General features: G+C 40.2%; 1 protein-coding gene across 1 annotated transcript in view; it reads left to right on the forward strand.

Moving 5' to 3' along the window:
- CACNA1B (calcium voltage-gated channel subunit alpha1 B) overlaps window positions 1–19426 on the forward strand; it is a 3578581-nt gene that overhangs the window by 2474022 nt on the left and 1085133 nt on the right. The window contains exon 23 of the mRNA XM_044058770.1: window positions 6431–6563. Coding sequence (XP_043914705.1) covers window positions 6431–6563 — 133 coding nt within the window. The remainder of the gene's footprint in view (window positions 1–6430; window positions 6564–19426) is intronic.

A 19426-nucleotide genomic window follows, 5' to 3' on the forward strand; every position in this document is an offset into this window, starting at 1 on the left:
ATAATCATTTTTTTAAATATTTCATACTTTTGTTTTTTAATTGATTTATTGGATGCTCCAGTGAGTAAAAACAGGTTTAACAATAGTTTGCAATGTAATATATACATAAAGCCTATGTTAAGTTATAGTTGTTTACACTTTGTCAACCATTAAGACAAAAACAATGTAATCAAAGGACAAATTGTACAGATATTTAACATTTAATATTGAAGTAGACCATATATGTAAAACGTGCAGTGCACAGGGAAATATGAAAAAAGTAGGTCAGTTTAGATAGAGAGAAAAAGTTTGTCTGTTTTACAATATGAATTTAATAACTCTGTGAAAAATCATGGCAATTCTAAACATTGTTTAGCAAAGATTTTGGCATATTTTGTAGACAGTAGAGGTATTAAGGATGTAATAGTCAGGAAATGGTATGTAGTAAAGGATGTTTGTAATGAAAAATCTGGTTTAATACAAATATATGCCCTTCCATATCACTCATGCAGTACTCTTTACACAAACAATCTCCAGCCAAGGACAGTCCAACATTAGACCAGTATACCAAAGCCTTTAGATGTTATATATTCCATACATCACACGTATGCTGTCTACATAAGGCATAGAGCATAAAGGTAATGTACAGTAAACAATCAGAACTTTTTTGCCAGCTGTCCGAATACAGTTCTAAAATACTGGTACAAGTTCTTTTCAACTATGCTCGTTCTCAAGCAGTCTTCAGATTAGTGCCCTGTTGGGGTTTCCTCTCTACCTTTTTTTCTTTATTGTACAGTACTTGTATTCATGTCATCCAATAAGGGAAAATGTCAGTCTGAGAGGCAAATTCCCCATAAAGACCATCACTACCAAAATCCTTTTTGATTAGGTGCTTCCCATGACCATACATAGTGCTACATCTGTCACACATTTGTCCCTAAGAACCTTCATAGTCATTTATCTTCCACATCCATGTACCCTGAAAACCAATGACTTAAGCTTTTGGCCAAGGGTGATATGGTGCAATCCTCCCATCTTGAGGGTCAGCTGTCTGCTAAAATGAAGGGCAAAAAGGCTATATCAGATACGATTGCTATCCAGCCTCCCCCAAACATCCCTCTAGAAGCGTGAAAGCCATGAAGACTGTACAGTGCTTGCCTCGGATTCCTTTGCCACAACCCCGTTGGAATCTGGCATGGATCCAAATTTGTGCACTTTTTGCAGGGTTTTCCAAAATCTGTTCTGGATGTTGAGGGGGAAACCTTGGCTGATTATTTCTAAAGGGTTAAGGGGGATTCTTCAGATTCTTGTAAGGGAAGAGATTGAAACTGCTTTAATGGCCTTGAAGCCTCCTCAAGGGCTGTCTATCCCTGCTCCTCCCTGGTCTTCCAACCCTGTTAAGAAGCGTAGGGAATTGGATACCTCAGATGAGGACTTGGATATGGGGAGGAATCCCTAGCTTACTCCTCTCAAATTCCTTTCCCTGCAGACTTTTTTTGAGGAAGAAGATTTTTTCAGCCCAAACGCCCCCTTGTAAGAATTATCCTTTGGGGATACTATTGCTCATATGATGAGTACTTCAAATGGAATTGCTGCCAGCTGTCTGACATTCAAAAATATAATATGAGCTTTTAGAGATAGTCTGCTAAGCTATCTGCTGTTCTGCCTGTTTTGGCAGCTCTTTTGGACACCTTTTCTGCTGCCTCTGTGGCTCCTGATCTCAGCTTCCAACTTCTAAGAAACTTGACAGCTTTCATAAAGTGCCTGAGGATTGCAAATCTTTGTATAAATGCCCTGTTGCTGATTCTTCAGTGGTTTCAGTTTGCTCTGACAAGCCTTCTAAGCTCTTGCCATCTACTAAGCTTCCTAATCGCTATAGAGAGGTTTGGTAAAAAAAAAAGTATATAATGCGGTCACCTTGTCTTTATGGCTATTAATTACCAAACCCACATGACCAGGTATGTTTTGGCTTTTCTTAGGTAGCTTTGGTGGTCTCTGACCTTCCTGATTCTGATGTGAAGGATTCAGCTCTTTCGATCCTTGGATGCATTTCCCAGGTTGCAAGTGACTCCATAAAATGCAGCTGTGATGGCTGCTGATGCCTCCTCCAGGGCTGCTGCTTTTGGTTCTGTGATGAGATATTATTATTGGCGACATCTCCAGGCTTTATCTAATGAAATTAATGCTAAGTTTTAGATGCCCCTCTAAATAATAAAAATCTTTTTGGAACAGTTGTTGCTGACCAAAGTCCCATCAGGATAAGGGTAAAGCCTGCAGGAATTCAAGTATATTTTTGTCTCTTCTTTCACCAAATTCCAGAGCAATTACCCTTCTAAGTCCGCCTTTGTTTGCAGACAGACTCTGCATATTCCTCCTGCTAAATCCACTCATACACAATCTCAGAAGCTTTCCTTTCAGGACAAGCATGTTTCCATTTGACATTTGCCCTCTTCCGCCCATAGGCCAGACCTATCTCTCTGCCCCTTCCAAATTGGTATCAGATCACCTCTAGTACCTGGGAGCTGCCATTCATTATGGTATTTCATGATTTTAACCCCCCCCAGCATTCTACAGCCTCCTGAGTAACAGCTTCCTCATTTTCCAGGGCAGCATTCAGCTTGTTCTACCTTACCAATTGGGAATGAGGTTTTACTTGATAATGTTTTTGGTTCCTCAAAAGGAGGTTACCTGGAGACACATTTTGGATCTTTCTCTGCTCAACACCTTTCTTAAGATCCCTTCCAAATGCTGTCTCTCTAGACCTTGTTCCCTCCTTCTCTTCCCCAGTTCATCTTGCTTTCCCTGGTCCTCAAGGATGCATGCCTTCACATCCCCATTCACCCTCTGTTCAGAAGTTTTTACATTTAGTGTTTCTTTCTCTTGTTTTTAGTTCTCTGCTTTGGCCTTTCTAGAGCCCAAGGATATTCACCAAATGCTTCTTTCCTGTCATTGCCTGTTATAGATTTGGAAGTATACAGATTTTCACTATCTGGATGACCTATTGATTCAGGCATCCTGTCTCAGCAGTCTATTGTGTGATCTCCATTTTGGCACTTGTTTTTGCAAAGTCTGGGGTTCAGCATAAACTTCAAGATATCTGTTCTGACACACTATCAGGATCATATTTTCCTGGTGTGCCAAATTCAGGCTCTTTCCATATTGGCGTCTCTTCCTGCTCTAATGGTTTTGTTTCTGACAACCTTTTTCCAGTCTCTCCTTCCTCTGTCCTATCTTACAACCCTGTAGTTTTTTCTCCAGGTTCAGAGGTTTATGGCCTCAGTATTCCTATGCTTCATTTGAAGCAACTACAGTAGTACCTCAAATCAGTGTGGCTTCAACATTGCCACCCTCTGGAGTCTACTGTTCCTCTTCTTTCTTGTCTCAAACTTGAGTTTCAGAGGTTGGTTCAACAAATATTTCTCAGTCCAGGGTTTCCCTTCCAAACTCTAACCCCATCTCAAGAACTGTACATGGATACCTCAGACTTGGGGTGGGAAGCCTCTTGTAGGCCTCTAAAGGTCCAGGGTCTCTAGACTCCAAATCAGAGGTCAGATCACATCAACATAAAAGAGATGAGAGCTCTGCTTTTGGCTCTGCAACTTTTTATCCCTTTTTCCACCGTGGCCCCCTCAAACTCTTCAAGGACAATACCACTGTGATGCCACAACAAGAGGGGGACTATGAAGTCCTATATTCTTTGCAGATTGTCTGCCCTTAAATCATCCTTTGGCCTCTTAAGCAATTTCTTAAAGGTGTCCTTCATATCAGGCCTCCCAGAAAACCTATTCCTCCTTCTTGGGACTTCAATTTTGTACTTGAAAAATTAACTCAGGCTCCTTTTAAACCTGCTAGATCAGCTTCCTTGCAACATTGTAGCTGGAAGAATGTTCTTCTGTTAGCTCTCACTACAGCCAAGAGAGTATCTGAACTTCAGGCTGTCAAGACTATTCCTCCTTTTTTAGTTTTTAACAGAGAGAGAGGGTGTCTCTTCAGACCAATCTTATTTTTATGCCTGAGGTAGTTAATGAGTTGTCCCTGAATCATGCTATTCGCCTTCCTTCCTTCCATTTTTTCCTTCTATCCGCAGTCTGCTCATGCAAAGAGTCTTCACCCCTTTGATCTGCATAGACAGCATGGGTGTTTTTGGATAAAACTAAGGCAATTTGTAAGTCTGAGCAGAGTTTTGTTTCTTTTCAACCCAGGACTTTGGGTTTAGCTGTTTCATAGCAAACTATTTCATCCTGGATTTCTAAGGCCATTTATTTTTGTTTCTTTCATGGCAAGTGTATTTCTTCCTCTGTAAAGGCACATTTTAGTAGTGCGGTTGTCTCCTCTGGTGCCTTTTTCAAGAGTTTGGATATCATTTCCATTCTAGAGGACTTGGTACTCTGTTCATAATTTCACTAAACATTATAAATCGGATGTTGTTTCCAGGGCCAGGGCAGGTTTTTGCCAGGGTTTGCTGAGGGCTCTTCCATGCCTCCTTCCTCCCAGCTTTCTCTCAACTGTTGTACTCTCCCTTACGTAAAGAATACTGCAATGGTGTGTGAAAACAGAAAGGGCATAGTAGAAGTTGTGTGAAATCTTACAATAACAGTAGATGTCCTCTTCACTGTTGTAGTATTTGGTCCTTCCCCCTCTCCTAGGTCTTGTCCCTGTGCTTTTGTTGCCCTCATGGTTGAGAGGCTCTTGCTTCTATTTCCATCTGTGGTTAGACACAGTTTAGAGTAGGGCTTTTTAAATCCTAACTGGTCCTCAGAATCTTTTCCTCACGGGGCAATTCAGTTCTGAGTGTTTGCATTCGTACATCACCTTTATGCCCTAGGTCTAACATGGGCCCCATACATGTGACGTTCAGCACTTAAAATCTAAAGACTTTGGTATACTGGCTGGATGTCCAGCTATCCTTGGCAGGACATCCTTTATGTAAAGAATACTGCAACAGTGAGGAAAAGGTCACCTACTGTTACAGTACGATGTTGAATATTAAGGAAGTAGTTCAAAGGAAAAGGCCACCTACTGTTACAGTACGATGTTGAATATTAAGGAAGTAGTTCAAAGGAAAAGGCCACCTACTGTTACAGTACGATGTTGAATATTAAGGAAGTAGTTCAAAGGAAAAGGCCACCTACTGTTACAGTACGATGTTGAATATTAAGGAAGTAGTTCAAAGGAAAAGGCCACCTACTGTTACAGTACCATGTTGAATATTAAGGAAGTAGTTCAAAGGAAAAGGCCAAGAGAATGTAAGACAGGTAAAATGAGAAAGTATGGATATTGTTCACAGTGTTGCTACATTTTTGAAAGTCTGAATATTGTACTGGGTAATTATGATAAAGTTATATCATGTAAGGGACATTTCCATTTTAATATGTTAGCATGGTGTATGCAGCAAAATGCCTGACATGTCAGTCTTTCAATATGGGTAAGTCCGAAAGAAAATTTAAAGAACTTATTTATGAACATGACTGGATTAAAAACATTATTTAAATAATGCTTTAACAAAACATAGTTGAGAATGTCAGAAGTTAAAAAAATGTGATTTTTCATTTTAGAACAAGTGAAATAAAAGTGATGCCGGGGTGATGTACAATGTTAGAATACCGGGAGCTAGGTTTGCAGATTTTGATTAATGCCATTGACCTCCCCCCCGGCCCAGTATCAATGATTTTGATTTTAGTAAGTTCAGTTTTACACTTAAAACAAGAAAGGATTAAATAATATAGAGATAATGTGAGGACTTTTTCATATTTATATTTTATAATGAAATTATATGTTTCTTAATATATTTTTTTAGCATAATGTTGCTGAGTTTGTGAGGTTATTTCTTGTAAATAGTGTATGGCATGGGTTTGCAGTGAGGATTTTTCTGATGAAATTCCTGTAATTATAGGAATGAAAGCACTTCAAAGTGTGGTTAGACACAGTTTTGGTTATTTTTTTGTTGTGGACTGTTTGGTAAGTGTCGTATTTTACACACCAAATGGAGTCTCACTTTCCTGGGACTGTTTATTGGATTTGTGTTGCATTAACTAAGCATTTCAGTACAGTAATAGGGTCCTCTCCTGATTCTGCAATGCTTCACTTAAGTATTGAATGATAACCTTATATTAATGTTGCGTTATTTATCTTTCCCCTTACAGCTGTTTTTCCATATTCACCACCCTTCATAGTCCTAGAACTGAATTTATTTGCGTATTTTGTTTCTACTCTGCTACAGGAGTTTTATTTTGTTTTTTCTGAGCAGACATTTTTCATTACTTTGGATCATAGTAAGTTTTTGTCACTTTCATCGAGTATTTGCTGTTATATAAATTACTAGTTTGTAATTACCTGTGCGTTGTAATTTTAAGTTTCAGTTGATGTAAGTAAATCGTGACTGAAAAAAAATGTAAAGGTTCAGTCCCGCCTGCTTGTTTAAAACAAATAACATGCATCTTTTCATTTACAGTGAATAATATTGACTTTGAAAGCTTAACGAAAAAGGACGAAAAGAAGGACCTGGAAGATGATGATTTAACAAAAAATGGACCAAAACAAATTCTGCCTTATAGCTCAATGTTTGTCTTTAGTCCTGCAAACCCGTAAGTGCCATTTCTTAAACATTTAATTAAAAATAAAAAAAAAATGTCCAGTTACAGCCATAAGTGCATGTTAACAAAGCAGGCCAGGATAGTTTCTCAACAATGAAACTTGTTTGCATGTGAGATGGGCTTGCTAACTTCCAGATGTCCAGTACTGTCCATGTTTAAGTTTCACTAATGTTAAATCAGAGGCGCAGTCACATTTCAGAAAACTAACCCGGGACATACAGGTATGCTAAGAAATAATTTGCTGTGCCCTGCTTGCACAGCTTTCTTCCATGCCTTCTATTAAAGACAGGCAGAGCATTAAAAAGGCTGGCAGCACAGCTTTCTCTTGGATTATCCGAAGACACACCTCAAGATTTACCTTAATCAAAATGACTACAGGATACTTTGGAATAAAGCTGTTTTGTAGCATAACATGGGTAATTTGAAGAGTTTAGAGTAGGGCTTTCTAAATCCTAACTGGCCACCTCATGTAGCAGTGAACAGGGGGCACTGTGGAATTTTAAACCATGAAGCTGAGACTATAGACTCATTACAGGGTATGTGTATATGTATGTGTGTGTAGATATATATAGGTAGATATATATTATGCGTGTGTGTGTGTGTGTGTGCGTGTGTGTGTGTGTGTGTGTGTGTGTGTGCATATATATATATATATATATGTAGAGATACATACCAGATCGGTTGAGGCCCGGGTTAACAACGACTGCCACCAGTACTGTTGGCCAACAGGGTGCTGGCGGAAATTGGGCTACTGTTGGCCGAAGGAGGAGAAGAAGCAGAAGGCATGGCCGAAGGCAGGTAAAGGCTAGAACTGTGATAGTGCGGGTCGGAACTTTGAATGTTGGCAGTGTGACTGGTATAGGGAGAGAGCTAGCTGATATGATGGACCGAAGGAAGGTTGGTATATTGTGTGTGCAAGAGACCAGATGGAAGGGGAGCAAGGCTAGGTGTATCAGAGGTGGGTTCAAATTGTTTTATCATGGTGTGGATGGGAGGAGAAATGGCGTAGGCATTATCCTGAAGGAACAGTATGCTAAGAGTGTTTTGGAGGTGAAAAGAGTGTCGGATAGAGTGATGTTTATGAAGCTGGAAATTGCTGGTGTAATGATGAATGTTGTTACTGCATATACTCCACAAGTTGGGTGTGCGATGGATGAGAGAGAAAAATTTTGGAGTGAGTTGGATGAAGTGGTGATGACTGTACCCAAGGGCGAGAGACTGGTGATTGGAGCAGATTTCAATGGGCGTGTTGGTGAAGGGATCAGAGGGGGATGAGGAAGTGATGGGGTAGGTATGGTGTTGAGCAAAGGAATGCAGAAGGTCAGATGGTAGTGGATTTTGCGAAATGGATGGACATGGCTGTGTTGAATACGTATTTTAACAAGAGGGAGGAGCATAGGGTGACATACACGAGTGGAAGAAGATGCACACAGGTGGATTATATCTTATGTAGAAGGGCCAGTCTGAAGGAGACTGGAGACTGTAAAGTGGTGGCAGGGGAAAGTGTAGTTAAGCAGCATAAGATGGTGGTTTGTAGGATGACATTGGTGATCAAGAAGAGGAGGATGAGTGTGATGGCAGCACCAAGGATCAAATGGTGGAAATTGAAAAAGAGTGATTGTGAGGTGATGTTCAGGGAAGAGTTAAGACAGGCATTGGGTGTCAGTGAAGAGTTACCGAATAGCTGGGTAACTACAGCAGAGATAGTAAGAGAGATGGCTAGAAAGGTGCTTGGTATGACACAGGGAAAAAGAAAGGGGACAAGGAGACCTGGTGGTGGAATGAAGAAGTACAGGACAGTATACAAAGAAAGAGGCTGGCGAAGAAGAAGTGGGATTGTCATAGAGATGAAGAAAGTAGATGAGTATAAGGAGATGAGGTGCATGGCAAAGAGAGAGGTGGCGAAGGCTAAGGATAAGGCATATGGCGAGTTGTATAAAAGGTTGGACACTAAGGAGAGAGAAAAGGACCTGTACCGATTGGCTAGACAGAGGGACTGAGCTAGTAAAGATGTGCAGCAGGTAAGGGTGATAAAGGATAATGAGGGAAATGTGCTCACAAGCGAGGAGAGTGTGTTGAGCAGATGGAAAGAGTACTTTGAGGGGCTGATGAATGAAGAGAATGAGATGGAGAGAAGGTTGGATGATAAGTGCAGTGGATTAGCAAGGAGGAAGTAAGGATAGCTATGAAGAGGATGAAGAACGGAAAGGCTGTTGGTCCAGATGACATACCTGTGGAAGCATGGAGGTGTTTAGGTGAAATGGCAGTGGAGTTTTTAACTAGATTATTTAATGAAATCTTGGAAAGTGAGAGGATACCTGAGGACTGGAGAAAAAGTGTTTTGGTACCGATTTTTAAGAATAAGGCTGATGTGCAGAGCTGTAGTAACTACAGAGGGATTAAATTGATCAGTCACAGCATGAAGTTATGGGAAAGAGTAGTGGAAGCTAGGTTAAGACAGGAGGTGATGATTAGTGATCAGCAGTATGGTTTCATGCCAGGAAAGAGCACTACAGATGCGATGTTTGCTTTGAGAGTGTTGATGGAGACGTACAGAGAATGTCAGAAGGAGTTGCATTGTGTCTTTGTGGATTTAGAGGAAGCATACAACAGGGTGCCTAGAGAGGAGTTGTGGTATTGTATGAGGAATTCGGGAGTGTCAGAGAAGTATGTAAGAGTGGTACAGGATATGTACGAGGGTAGTGTGACAGCGGTGAGGTGTGCGGTGGGAGTGACGGATGCATTTAAGGTGGAGGTGGGATTACATCAAGGTTCAGCTCTGAGCCCTTTCTTATTTGTAATGGTGATGGACAGGTTGACAGACGAGATCAGACAGGAGTCCCCGTGGACTATGATGTTTGCAGATGACATTGTGATCTGTAGTGAGAGTAGGGAACAGGTGGAGGAGACCCTGGAGAGGTGGAGATATGCTCTAGAGAGAAGAGGAATGAAGGTCAGCAGGACTAAGACAGAATATATGTGTGTGAATGAGAGGGAGGATAGAGGAATCGTGAGGATGCAGGGAGTAGAGGTGGCGAAGGTGAATGAGTTTAAATACTTGGGATCAACATTTCAGAGTAATTGTGAGTGTGGAAGAGGGGTGAAGAAGAGAGTACAGGCAGGGTGGAGAAGAGTGTCAGGAGTGATTTGTGACAGATGAGTACCAGTAAGAGTGAAAGGGAAGGTCTACAAGAGTGTAGTGAGACCAGCTATGTTACATGGGTTGGAGATAGTGGCACTGACAAAAAGGCAGGTGTCAGAGCTTGACGTGGCAGAGTTGAAGATGTTAAGATTTGCACTGGGTGTGACGAGGGTGGACAGGATTAGGAATAAGTATATTAGAGGGTCAGCCCAGGTTGGAAGGTTTGGAGACAAAGCCAGAGAGGCAAGATTACATTGGTTTGGAAATGTGCTGAGGAGGGATGCAGAGTATGTTGGGAAAAAGATGCTAAGGATGAAGCTGCCAGGTAACAGGAAAAGAGGAAGGCCTAAGATAAGGTTCATGGATGTGGTGAGAGAGGACATGCAGGTGGTTGGTGTGACAGAGCAAGATGCAGAGGACAGAAAGAAACGGAAACAGTTGATCTGCTGTGGCGACCCCTGAGGGGTGCAGCTGAAAGAAGAAGATATATGTATATATATATATATATATATATATATATATATATATATATATATATATATATATATATATATATACAGTATATAGGTATATTTTTTTTATGCTGAGGTAACCCTGGAACCATGATATAAACATGGTAGCTTGAATACATAACTGTATAGCATCTGTCTGTATGTTATAATAGATGATAAAAAAAAATTCCCTCTGTTATGGCAGCCATCAATGAACATGTTTAGAACTTTATTAGCAAGTAATCATACGGTGTACATATTCTGTGCGATGTGTTTCATGATAACTATCTTTTGGCAGGTGACGATGCGAGGACTGTAGAAATACAAGGGCGAAGACTCCAAGCTAATCAGTTTTGGTGTCGTTTTCTCTGTTTTATACTGTGAAGGCTAACTTTTTTTTGTCTCAATTAATAGAGGGGATGCAGAAAGCTAAATATGCAAACTGCTGTTTTCACCTTCTAGTTTTATTGCCTATTAGAATTGTTATTGTTACAAAATTTTAGACATGAAGCCTATATATGTTTATCTCTTCATCTCTGCTGATGACATTTTTGAGTGGCAGAATGTTAGATCCATCTTGACTAAGAGACAGATTATAACTATGGTCACAGCCACTTGCAGTTGTACAGGGTAAGCAGTGATGCATATAGCTAATAGGTATGGAGCTTTGGCAATTCCTTTGTTTAAATGCTGATTAGTGCCAGTTTTGATACTGGTGTCTACATTTAAACATTTCTAAATGTATAACAGGGGTAGCAGTGTTAGCAATATTTTCCTGTTTATTAAGACTACTGAATGCAATTGTAATGCCACCCTTACATGTTAGCATATTAAACATTTTAGAGGGATTGAGTGTGTATGTACAATCAAAGAAACTCTGACATCACTAACTGCCCTTGAGTTTTTTGAGGTGAGAATTTTGTGGTGGTGAGTAATTTTAACTTCTAGTTAACAAGTAGCTAGAATACATTTTTTCAGGAATTTAACCATTTCATTATCAAAGTAGATACACCTCTTTAAAGTTTATTACTTTGGTACAGCGGTAGCGTTGTTGCCTCACAACAAGAGGCTCTCCTGTTCAATTCTCAGCTAGAGTGCCTTCTTTGTGGAGTCTGCATGTCCTCCCCGTGGTCGAGTGGCCTCCGAAAGACATGCGTGAATGGGCGTGCCTTCGCTGAAGGTTGGGTGTCAGGCTGGCAACTCGGCACCATAAAAATCTGCTGCCAATCATTAGCGGACCGGAGTTCTGCTGTGGCGACCCCTAACCGGGAAAAGCCGACAAGACTTGGACTTTTCAGAGATTCCAAATGCTAAGTCAGTGAAATACCTGCAAGGTTTAGTTCCAAATTTGTACCAATGCTGGAGGATTTTAACATTAACCTGGTATTCTACAAGCAACCATGTTAAGGAATATGTTTAAATGTAGTAATGGCATCTGGCCTTGCTATAGTGAAAATGCAGCCTTGGTTGGTCCATAATGCTGTAAATTTCATTACTGCCCCTCCCCCAATCTTCTGTACCATTTAGAAATTAGCTGTGTTCATTCTCATACTGAAGGCATGCAGAAAGAATTTGGCATTTCCTGTGTACTTGAAGTAGCTGGTGACTAAGACATCATGTGACTGACGGTAATACAATGACTAAAGAGGCTAAGTATGTTTGCAAATGCTTTTAAAGACTTTATTTTCCATCAGAGGTTTGGACTTGCTGATTGATTTACAGGAAATGTGAAAACTACCTTATAAGTTGATTTTCAATATGTTTTTATCATATTTTGAAAAATAAAAATACACTGGAAGTCCATTTTGCCTGCATTCTTGGTTGTTCTGTAAGCTGTTTTATAATAAATCTAAGACATGACAATGTGCTATGCCAAAATATATCAACACTCTGCAGATAGAGTGAGACTAGAGGTGAAGCAAAGTGCTTTACCTAGTTTCCACACTTGAAGTTATGTAAGGCCCATTTTCCGATATAGCATGACCTTGAGTGTTTCATTTCTGTTATGCAGTAGACTTTGCCTTTCAAGACTTTATGAACTGAGGTGTCAGAATGTAAAATAATGTGTCTGATACAGAAGAACATGTATAAAATACTTCTAAACTACCATATATAGTAAAATAGTTCAAGAATATATATACACAGGTTCCTATTATATAATTGAAGACGCAATCCTTTGAATGCATCTTGATCGAACTTGAAAGCATGAAACAGGAAAATAGCAAAATGGCAATCGGCATACAAGTGATTTCTTTCTCTGGGAAAGAAATTGCTTGGCTGCATCCATTACTTTGCCATTTTCGTCACTGTAGTGCAATCTCTGAATCAGTATATTTAAGAAGGGGGCACAGACCCCACACATCGGGGGTGTGGTGAGCGAAGCTGCCCACTTTATGTAATGTTCTGAAGTTTTTATTTTTATTTTTTTTTCTGGAACAGCTATTTTTTTCCCTGGGAAAAAAATTGCTGTTCTGTGTTCAGGATTGTAAGCTTTCGCTTGCATGGTGTCGATAAATCAGCGTTCGCTTTTTTTAAGCATTCACTGATTTAATATAGACCCATAGATAGATAGATAAATAAGTTACTGAATGCAGACTGATTCTTGTAAATTCTCCCTTTCTCTGTTTAGTTCCTATATTCAGAATGTATTTTGCCCAGTCCTCCACCATCATCACCATTGTATGGTCTATTATTGTGGTCCATGTTACTGGAAATAAAGTGGAGATACAGATTTTATTATGACAGAGTGAATTGCAATTCCTGGATAAGCTTTGGCTATGATGGACAGTAAGACTGCATGTACATCTTTCAACAAGTATGATACTTTTTGGAATCTTATCTTACTCATTTTGTCCAACACGTGAAAGATCATCTTTGTGGCTGGGTTCTGTATGCATTTACTGTGAGACTTTTGCTTTCTTTTCTCTCATTTGGTAACTAGCCCTTGGGATAATAGCTGAATGTTTCAGAACGTAGCAAGGTTTTTCACTTGCGCTCTGTTGATATTGCCCAACGAGGCTGAAACGAGTCAGTAGCTTATAGAATCTGGGCTGTTGACATGGCTGCATTGTTAAAGACCTGTTTGTTTCTGTGTATTCATAAACCAACCTTTTAGAGAAATCTGCACATTTTCCTTTACATCCTGGTAAACAGAGGATTGCAAATGCCTTCTTTTTTATTATACATGAAAGAGGTATAGGAATCAAACAGCCCGGAAATAGGACTAGCCAGCAGCCTTCCAACCTCTGGAGTTATAACACTTTTCAAGACTTTATGAATCGAGATGTCAGAATGTAAAATAATGTGTCTGATATAGAAGAACATGTATAAAATACTTCTTTACCGAGAAGGAAAATGCAACTGCCTTCCCCTGCTACAGCAGCAATTATAAGAAAATTACTTCTGATCACTGAAGTTTTTTTTTTCTGACTTTGGCTTCCCTTCTAATCTCAGGGCAGGGGACATTTTCTGGTATATCATAGCAACCATGGATTTGGTCTTGGCATAGGGATGGTAAGTGAACATTCCCAAAACTGTACTCACATAGTTTTATTGATCGTGTTCGTACTGCAATGAGTCATCACTTGGCCTATAAGATGTTAGATCAACTATCTGTCTGTCAGCAGTCCAGGTGACCCAACTGTCAAGTAGCCAACTATGTTATTTTTCCTCATTCTTCACAATGGAGTTAGGAGAAGAAAAGCTCTTATTTATTTTATTGATTTTCAGTTTAACCAGGAAAGTCCATTGGGCAGAATGAGCCCATTTTCAATGGAGGCCCATGGAGAAAAGCTCCATATACAATTATTACAAAGCTAATATCAACAAAGTTAACCAGTACAATGCAGTTTTCAAAAACTATTAAAATGCTGTAATATAGAAGACAGAATAATATCACTTGAGAAACACAATAATATAGAAGACAATAATATTTGAGCAACAAAATAATATAGAAGACAGAATAATATTTGAGCAACACAATAATATAGAAGACAGAATAATAACATTTGAGCAGCATAATAATATAGAAGACAAAATAATAACATTTGAGCAACACAGTAATATAGAAGACAGAATAATAACATTTGAGCAACACAATAATATAGAAGACAGAATAATAACATTTGAGCAACACAATAATATAGAAGACAGAATAATAATATTTGAGCAACACAATAATATAGAGGACAGAATAATATCACTTGAGCAGCACAGTAATATAGAAGACAGAATAATAACATTTGAGCAACACAATAATATAGAAGACAGAATAATAACATTTGAGCAAGGTGTTGTAACATAGTATTGAATGAAATTAAAACATAAGTATTTGGAGTACACAAGTATAATTTGGAGTGCAGGCACTTATGCACTCAAAGTTGCATGAGGTGAAAGGGAGAAGAGAAGAACAGTGAAAGGTGAATTGGATGAGTTATGAGAAAGGAAAGAAGGGAGAGGGAGTGGAAATGAAATGAAGGGAGTCACTAGGGTGAGTTATGAGAAAGGAAACAGGGAGAGGGAGTGGAAATTAAATGAAGGGAGTCACTAGGGTGAGTTATGAGAAAGGAAAGAAGGGAGAGGGGGTGGAAATGAATTGAAGGGAGTCACTAGGCTGAGTTATAAGAAAGGAAAAAGAGAGAGGGAGTGGAAATGAAATGAAGGGTGTCACTAGGGTGAGTTATGAGAAAGGAAAGAAGGAAGAGGGAGTGGAAATGAAATGAAGGGAGTCACTAGGGTGAGTTATGAGAAAGGAAAGAAGGGAGAGGGAGTGGAAATGAAATGAAGGAGTCACAAGGCTGAGTTATGAGAAAGGAAAAGGAGAGGGAGTGGAAATGAAGGGAGTCACTAGGGTGAGTTATGAGAAAGGAAAAAGGGAGAGGGAGTGGAAATTAAATGAAGGGAGTCACTAGGGTGAGTTATGAGAAAGGAAAAGGAGAGAGGGAGTGGAAATGAAGGGAGTCACTAGGGTGAGTTATGAGAAAGGAAAAAAGGGAGAGGGAGTGGAAATTAAATGAAGGGAGTCACTAGGGTGAGTTATGAGAAAGGAAAAGGAGAGAGGGAGTGGAAATGAAGGGAGTCACTAGGGTGAGTTATGAGAGTTATGAGAAAGGAAAAAAGGGAGAGGGAGTGGAAATGAAATGAAGGGAGTCACTAGGGTGAGTTATGAGAAAGGAAAAGGAGAGAGGGAGTGGAAATGAAGGGAGTCACTAGGGTGAGTTATGAGAGGAAAAAAGGGAGCAGGAGTGGAAATGAAATGAAGGGAGTCACTAGGGTGAGTTATGAGAAAGGAAAAGGAGAGAGGGAGTGGAAATGAAATGAAGGGAGTCACTAGGGTGAGTTATGAGAAAGGAAAAAAGGGAGAGGGAGTGGAAATGAAATGAAGGGAGTCACTAGGGTGAGTTATGAGAAAGGAAAAGGAGAGAGGGAGTGGAAATGAAGGGAGTCACTGGGGGAGTTATGAGAGGAAAAGGGAGCAGGAGTGGAAATGAAATGAAGGGAGTCACTAGGGTGAGTTATGAGAAAAGAAAAAGGGAGAGGGAGTGGAAATGAAATGAAGGGAGTCACTAGGGTGAGTTATGAGAAAGGAAAAAGGGAGAGGGAGTGGAAATGAAATGAAGTGAGTCACTAGGGTGAGTTACGAGAAAGGAAAAGGAGAGAGGGAGTGGAAATGAAATGAAGTGAGTCACTAGGGTGAGTTACGAGAAAGGAAAAAGGGAGAGGGAGTGGAAATGAAATGAAGGCAGTCAATATTGTGAGTTATGAGAAAGGAAAAAAGGGAGAGGGAATGGGAATGAAATGAGTCACTAGGGTGAGTTATGAGAAAGGAAAAAAAGGGAGAGGGAGTGGAAATTAAATGAAGGGACTCACTAGGGTGAGATTTGAGAAAGGAGAAAAAAGGGGAGCAGAAATGATATAGAGAGGGTCACGCGGGGTGAGCGCATGAGCATTCTCAGTGAGAAGGGAATGGAGCATGGTCTTGAAGGTGGAGTGGTTTTGGGTGATTCGAATGTGGGGGGGGGTGAATGGTGGAATTGTGTGAGTATTAGATACGTTTGGTATTAGGAATGCATTGATGAAAATTATTAATGAAGATGTTAAAAAGCAAGGGACCCAGTATAGAGCCTTGTGGAACTCCTGTTGGAGTGTGAAGGAAGGAAGAGAGGTACTACTGTTCCACTTGACTGCTTGTTGTCTATTAGAATGGTAACTGGAAAACCAGGTTACAGAGGAGGGGGAGAGATTGAGAAGAGAGAGTTTGGACAAGAGAGGTTTGTGGGAAACAGCACCAAAGGCCTTTGATAAGTCTAGGAGAAGGGTAGATAATGTTACCAGAGTCTTGGGTACGGTTGATGATGTCAAGGAAGGAGAGAAGGGCAGTGGTAGTACTATGTCCATTTCTAAATCCATGTTTAGTTGGAGAAAGAAGTTGATTGTCTAGGAGGTAGGGAAGAAGTTGCAAATGTATGCATTTTTTAAGGACTTTTGAGATGGGGGACAGGATGACTATAGGACGGACATTGGAGATTTCAGTATTGTTGCCTCCTTTGTGGAGGGGAATGATGAAAACTTTCTTCCAGAGGAGGAGGAGGAGGACATAGGGTTCTTGGATTGAACGGTTGATAAGTATGGTGTTGGAAAGGGCTATGACATCGGCAGCTACCTTGAGAAAGTTAGATGGAAGGTTGTCTGGGGCATGAGAGCTTGGTTTTAGTAGAAGTTTTTTTTATGGTGTGTAGAGAGACAGGTTGTATGGTAAAGGGGGGGAGATGAGTAGTGTTGATGTCAGTGGAACTAGAGTTGAGTTACTAATACCTCCTGATGAAGAACTCATTTTGGTTTGAAAGCTTATTCATTGATTAGATTAAATGTAGTTCTGTCTGGACTGCGGTGGTGGTGCTGCGGTAGCGTTGTCGCCTCACAGTTAGACGTTGCCCGTTCGATTCTCAGAGCGTCTTCTGTATGGCGACATGCGTGAATGGGCTTTCCTTCATTGAAGGTTGTGCGTTAGGCCCAGCGAGCCAGCACGTAAAACTCTACTGCCAATCATTAGCGGACCGGAGTTCCGCTGTGGCGACCCCTAACCGGGAAAAGCCGAAAGGCACAAACAAACAAAGTGTAGTTCTGTCTATGCCTAACCTTTCTTCATTGGTCTGCAGACCACACACAATGGCAGCTGGTAAACAACATGATGATTTTCAAAAATTACCTTTTATCCCTGTTCAGAAAATGTCAGAGGCAAGTCCCTAGGTACTTAAGATGTTTTGTGTCTAAATTAATACTTCCTGCTGCTGCAGATGCAGTTGGATTTTCAGGTCTGATATTAAATATTGAGCATTTCAGGTGTGCAAAACAGCATAATTTATTTATTTTTATAATGTACACTCAAACTAGGCTAGGTAAACCATTTGATAGCTTGCATTTGGTTCTTTGGCAGATCACGTCATAGATGTAGATATATAACCAGATGTCAAGGCTGTCAGGATGCAGAAATTTGTGTCTCCATAATGTTAATGAAGAGAATTCACATCTGATGAAGGGCATATGGCCTGAAAGCGCTCATCTGTGGAAATAAAGTTTTATGGTACTTTTATCGATGTGGTTGTCCTCTGTCTGCTTGTTTTTGGGAATTCACAAAGTGGGCCCTTGGAAAACAAATTAGATTAGTGGATGTCAGAACAAAGTGCCCCAGGACTGAGCCTTGGAAAACTTCTTCAATTAATGCCAGTCAAAGCAAACAAATTTGTTCATAGGTTGGTACTAGGCTATTGGCCCTAGGGCCTATACAAGCCTAGCCATAACAATTCCCTGGCTATTTATTCCCACAATATTTACTTCCCTGGACCCCTGTCTACCAGGGTGACTGACATAGTCCCTGGGGTGAATTTCCTATCTCCCATCCAATCATCAAGGCTCCTTTTGAAGAGGGACAAAGAGGCACTCTGCTTGACATGTGTGGGCAGTCTATTCCAGAGTCTGGAGATTCTCTGGGTCAGGAACCTATCCTTCCAGCATGTTTTGTTTATTTTGATGACAAGGTTTAGACCCCTGGAGCATGTGGCTCTGAGGGATTGGGATTTCTTTAAGTGTAGCATGCCCAATAGCTCTGGGTTTGACATTGTCTTGCATGTTAAGCAGAGATCACCTCTGAGTAGACAATATGTGACAGAGTATAGCTGGAGTTCTTTTAGACGGTCAGCATACGGCATCTGCTTTAGGGCTGCGATTCTTTTAGTGAGGTATTTCTGTGGACTTTCCAGTTGTTGCAGATGTCTTGAGAGGTACATACCAAATGGGGCGTTGTATTCTAGAATGGGTCTAATGAGGGATGAGTACAGTGTGACAATGACCTCCTTTTTTCTGGATGAAAAGCCCTTAGTGATGTGGTGTGCCACATAGAAGGATTTCCTGACTGTTGTGGCGATGTGGTTTTTGAAGGTGAGACCACTGTCCACCTGTGTTCTTTTGATGTCTTTCTGGACTTCCACAATCAGCTTTCCACATGTACCTTATTTCAACAGCTGGCCGAGTCATATATTGGTTCTGTAGTCCTCACACATGCTGTTTTAATGTGCGGCCATTCTTCTTCAACTTATGGATGAGTTTGAGATGTAAACACTCTGCGTATTTTGGGGAAAGACCCCCACAGGAATACATGGAGAACATGCACAATGCCAAACATGCATTGGCCAGAGGTCAGGCTCGAGCCTTGTACCTTGTGCATGGGAAGCAAATACCTTAACCACTGTGCTAAACGGTTTGAGTTGGGTTTAATTTCTAGCCTTTGATATGTCACAAAATCTAATAAAAAATATACTAGTTTCATTGTATTGGTCTGTTGCTTTGTGTGTGTTATTGCTAAACAAAAGTAATGAGGTTGGACCTCACAGAGTAGTGCATACTCCTCGGGTGTTTTTTTTTTAGTTGTAAGGAAATTGATTGCTTGCTACATTTGAATATGGTTTGTGGCATGCTAAAAAAGTAAACCTTGTACTATGAGTATCAGCAAATCTAACTGGATCCTGTAGATTATATTTTTTCTTTAAGGCCTACAGTAGCTAATATGCATTAATATTATATAAAGTATTGTTTAAAATGATTGAATTCCAGTCTCCACCTATAATAAAATGATTATTAAATTTTGCTAAGAGATTAAATGTTTGTAAAATGAAATTTGTCATTCACATGGTGCATATATATTTAATATCACAGAAGGTTTACCT

Source organism: Protopterus annectens, chromosome 16.part0 (assembly GCF_019279795.1).
Source record: "Protopterus annectens isolate FY-2018-M chromosome 16.part0, PAN1.0, whole genome shotgun sequence".
Taxonomy (NCBI): Eukaryota; Metazoa; Chordata; order Ceratodontiformes; family Protopteridae; genus Protopterus; species Protopterus annectens.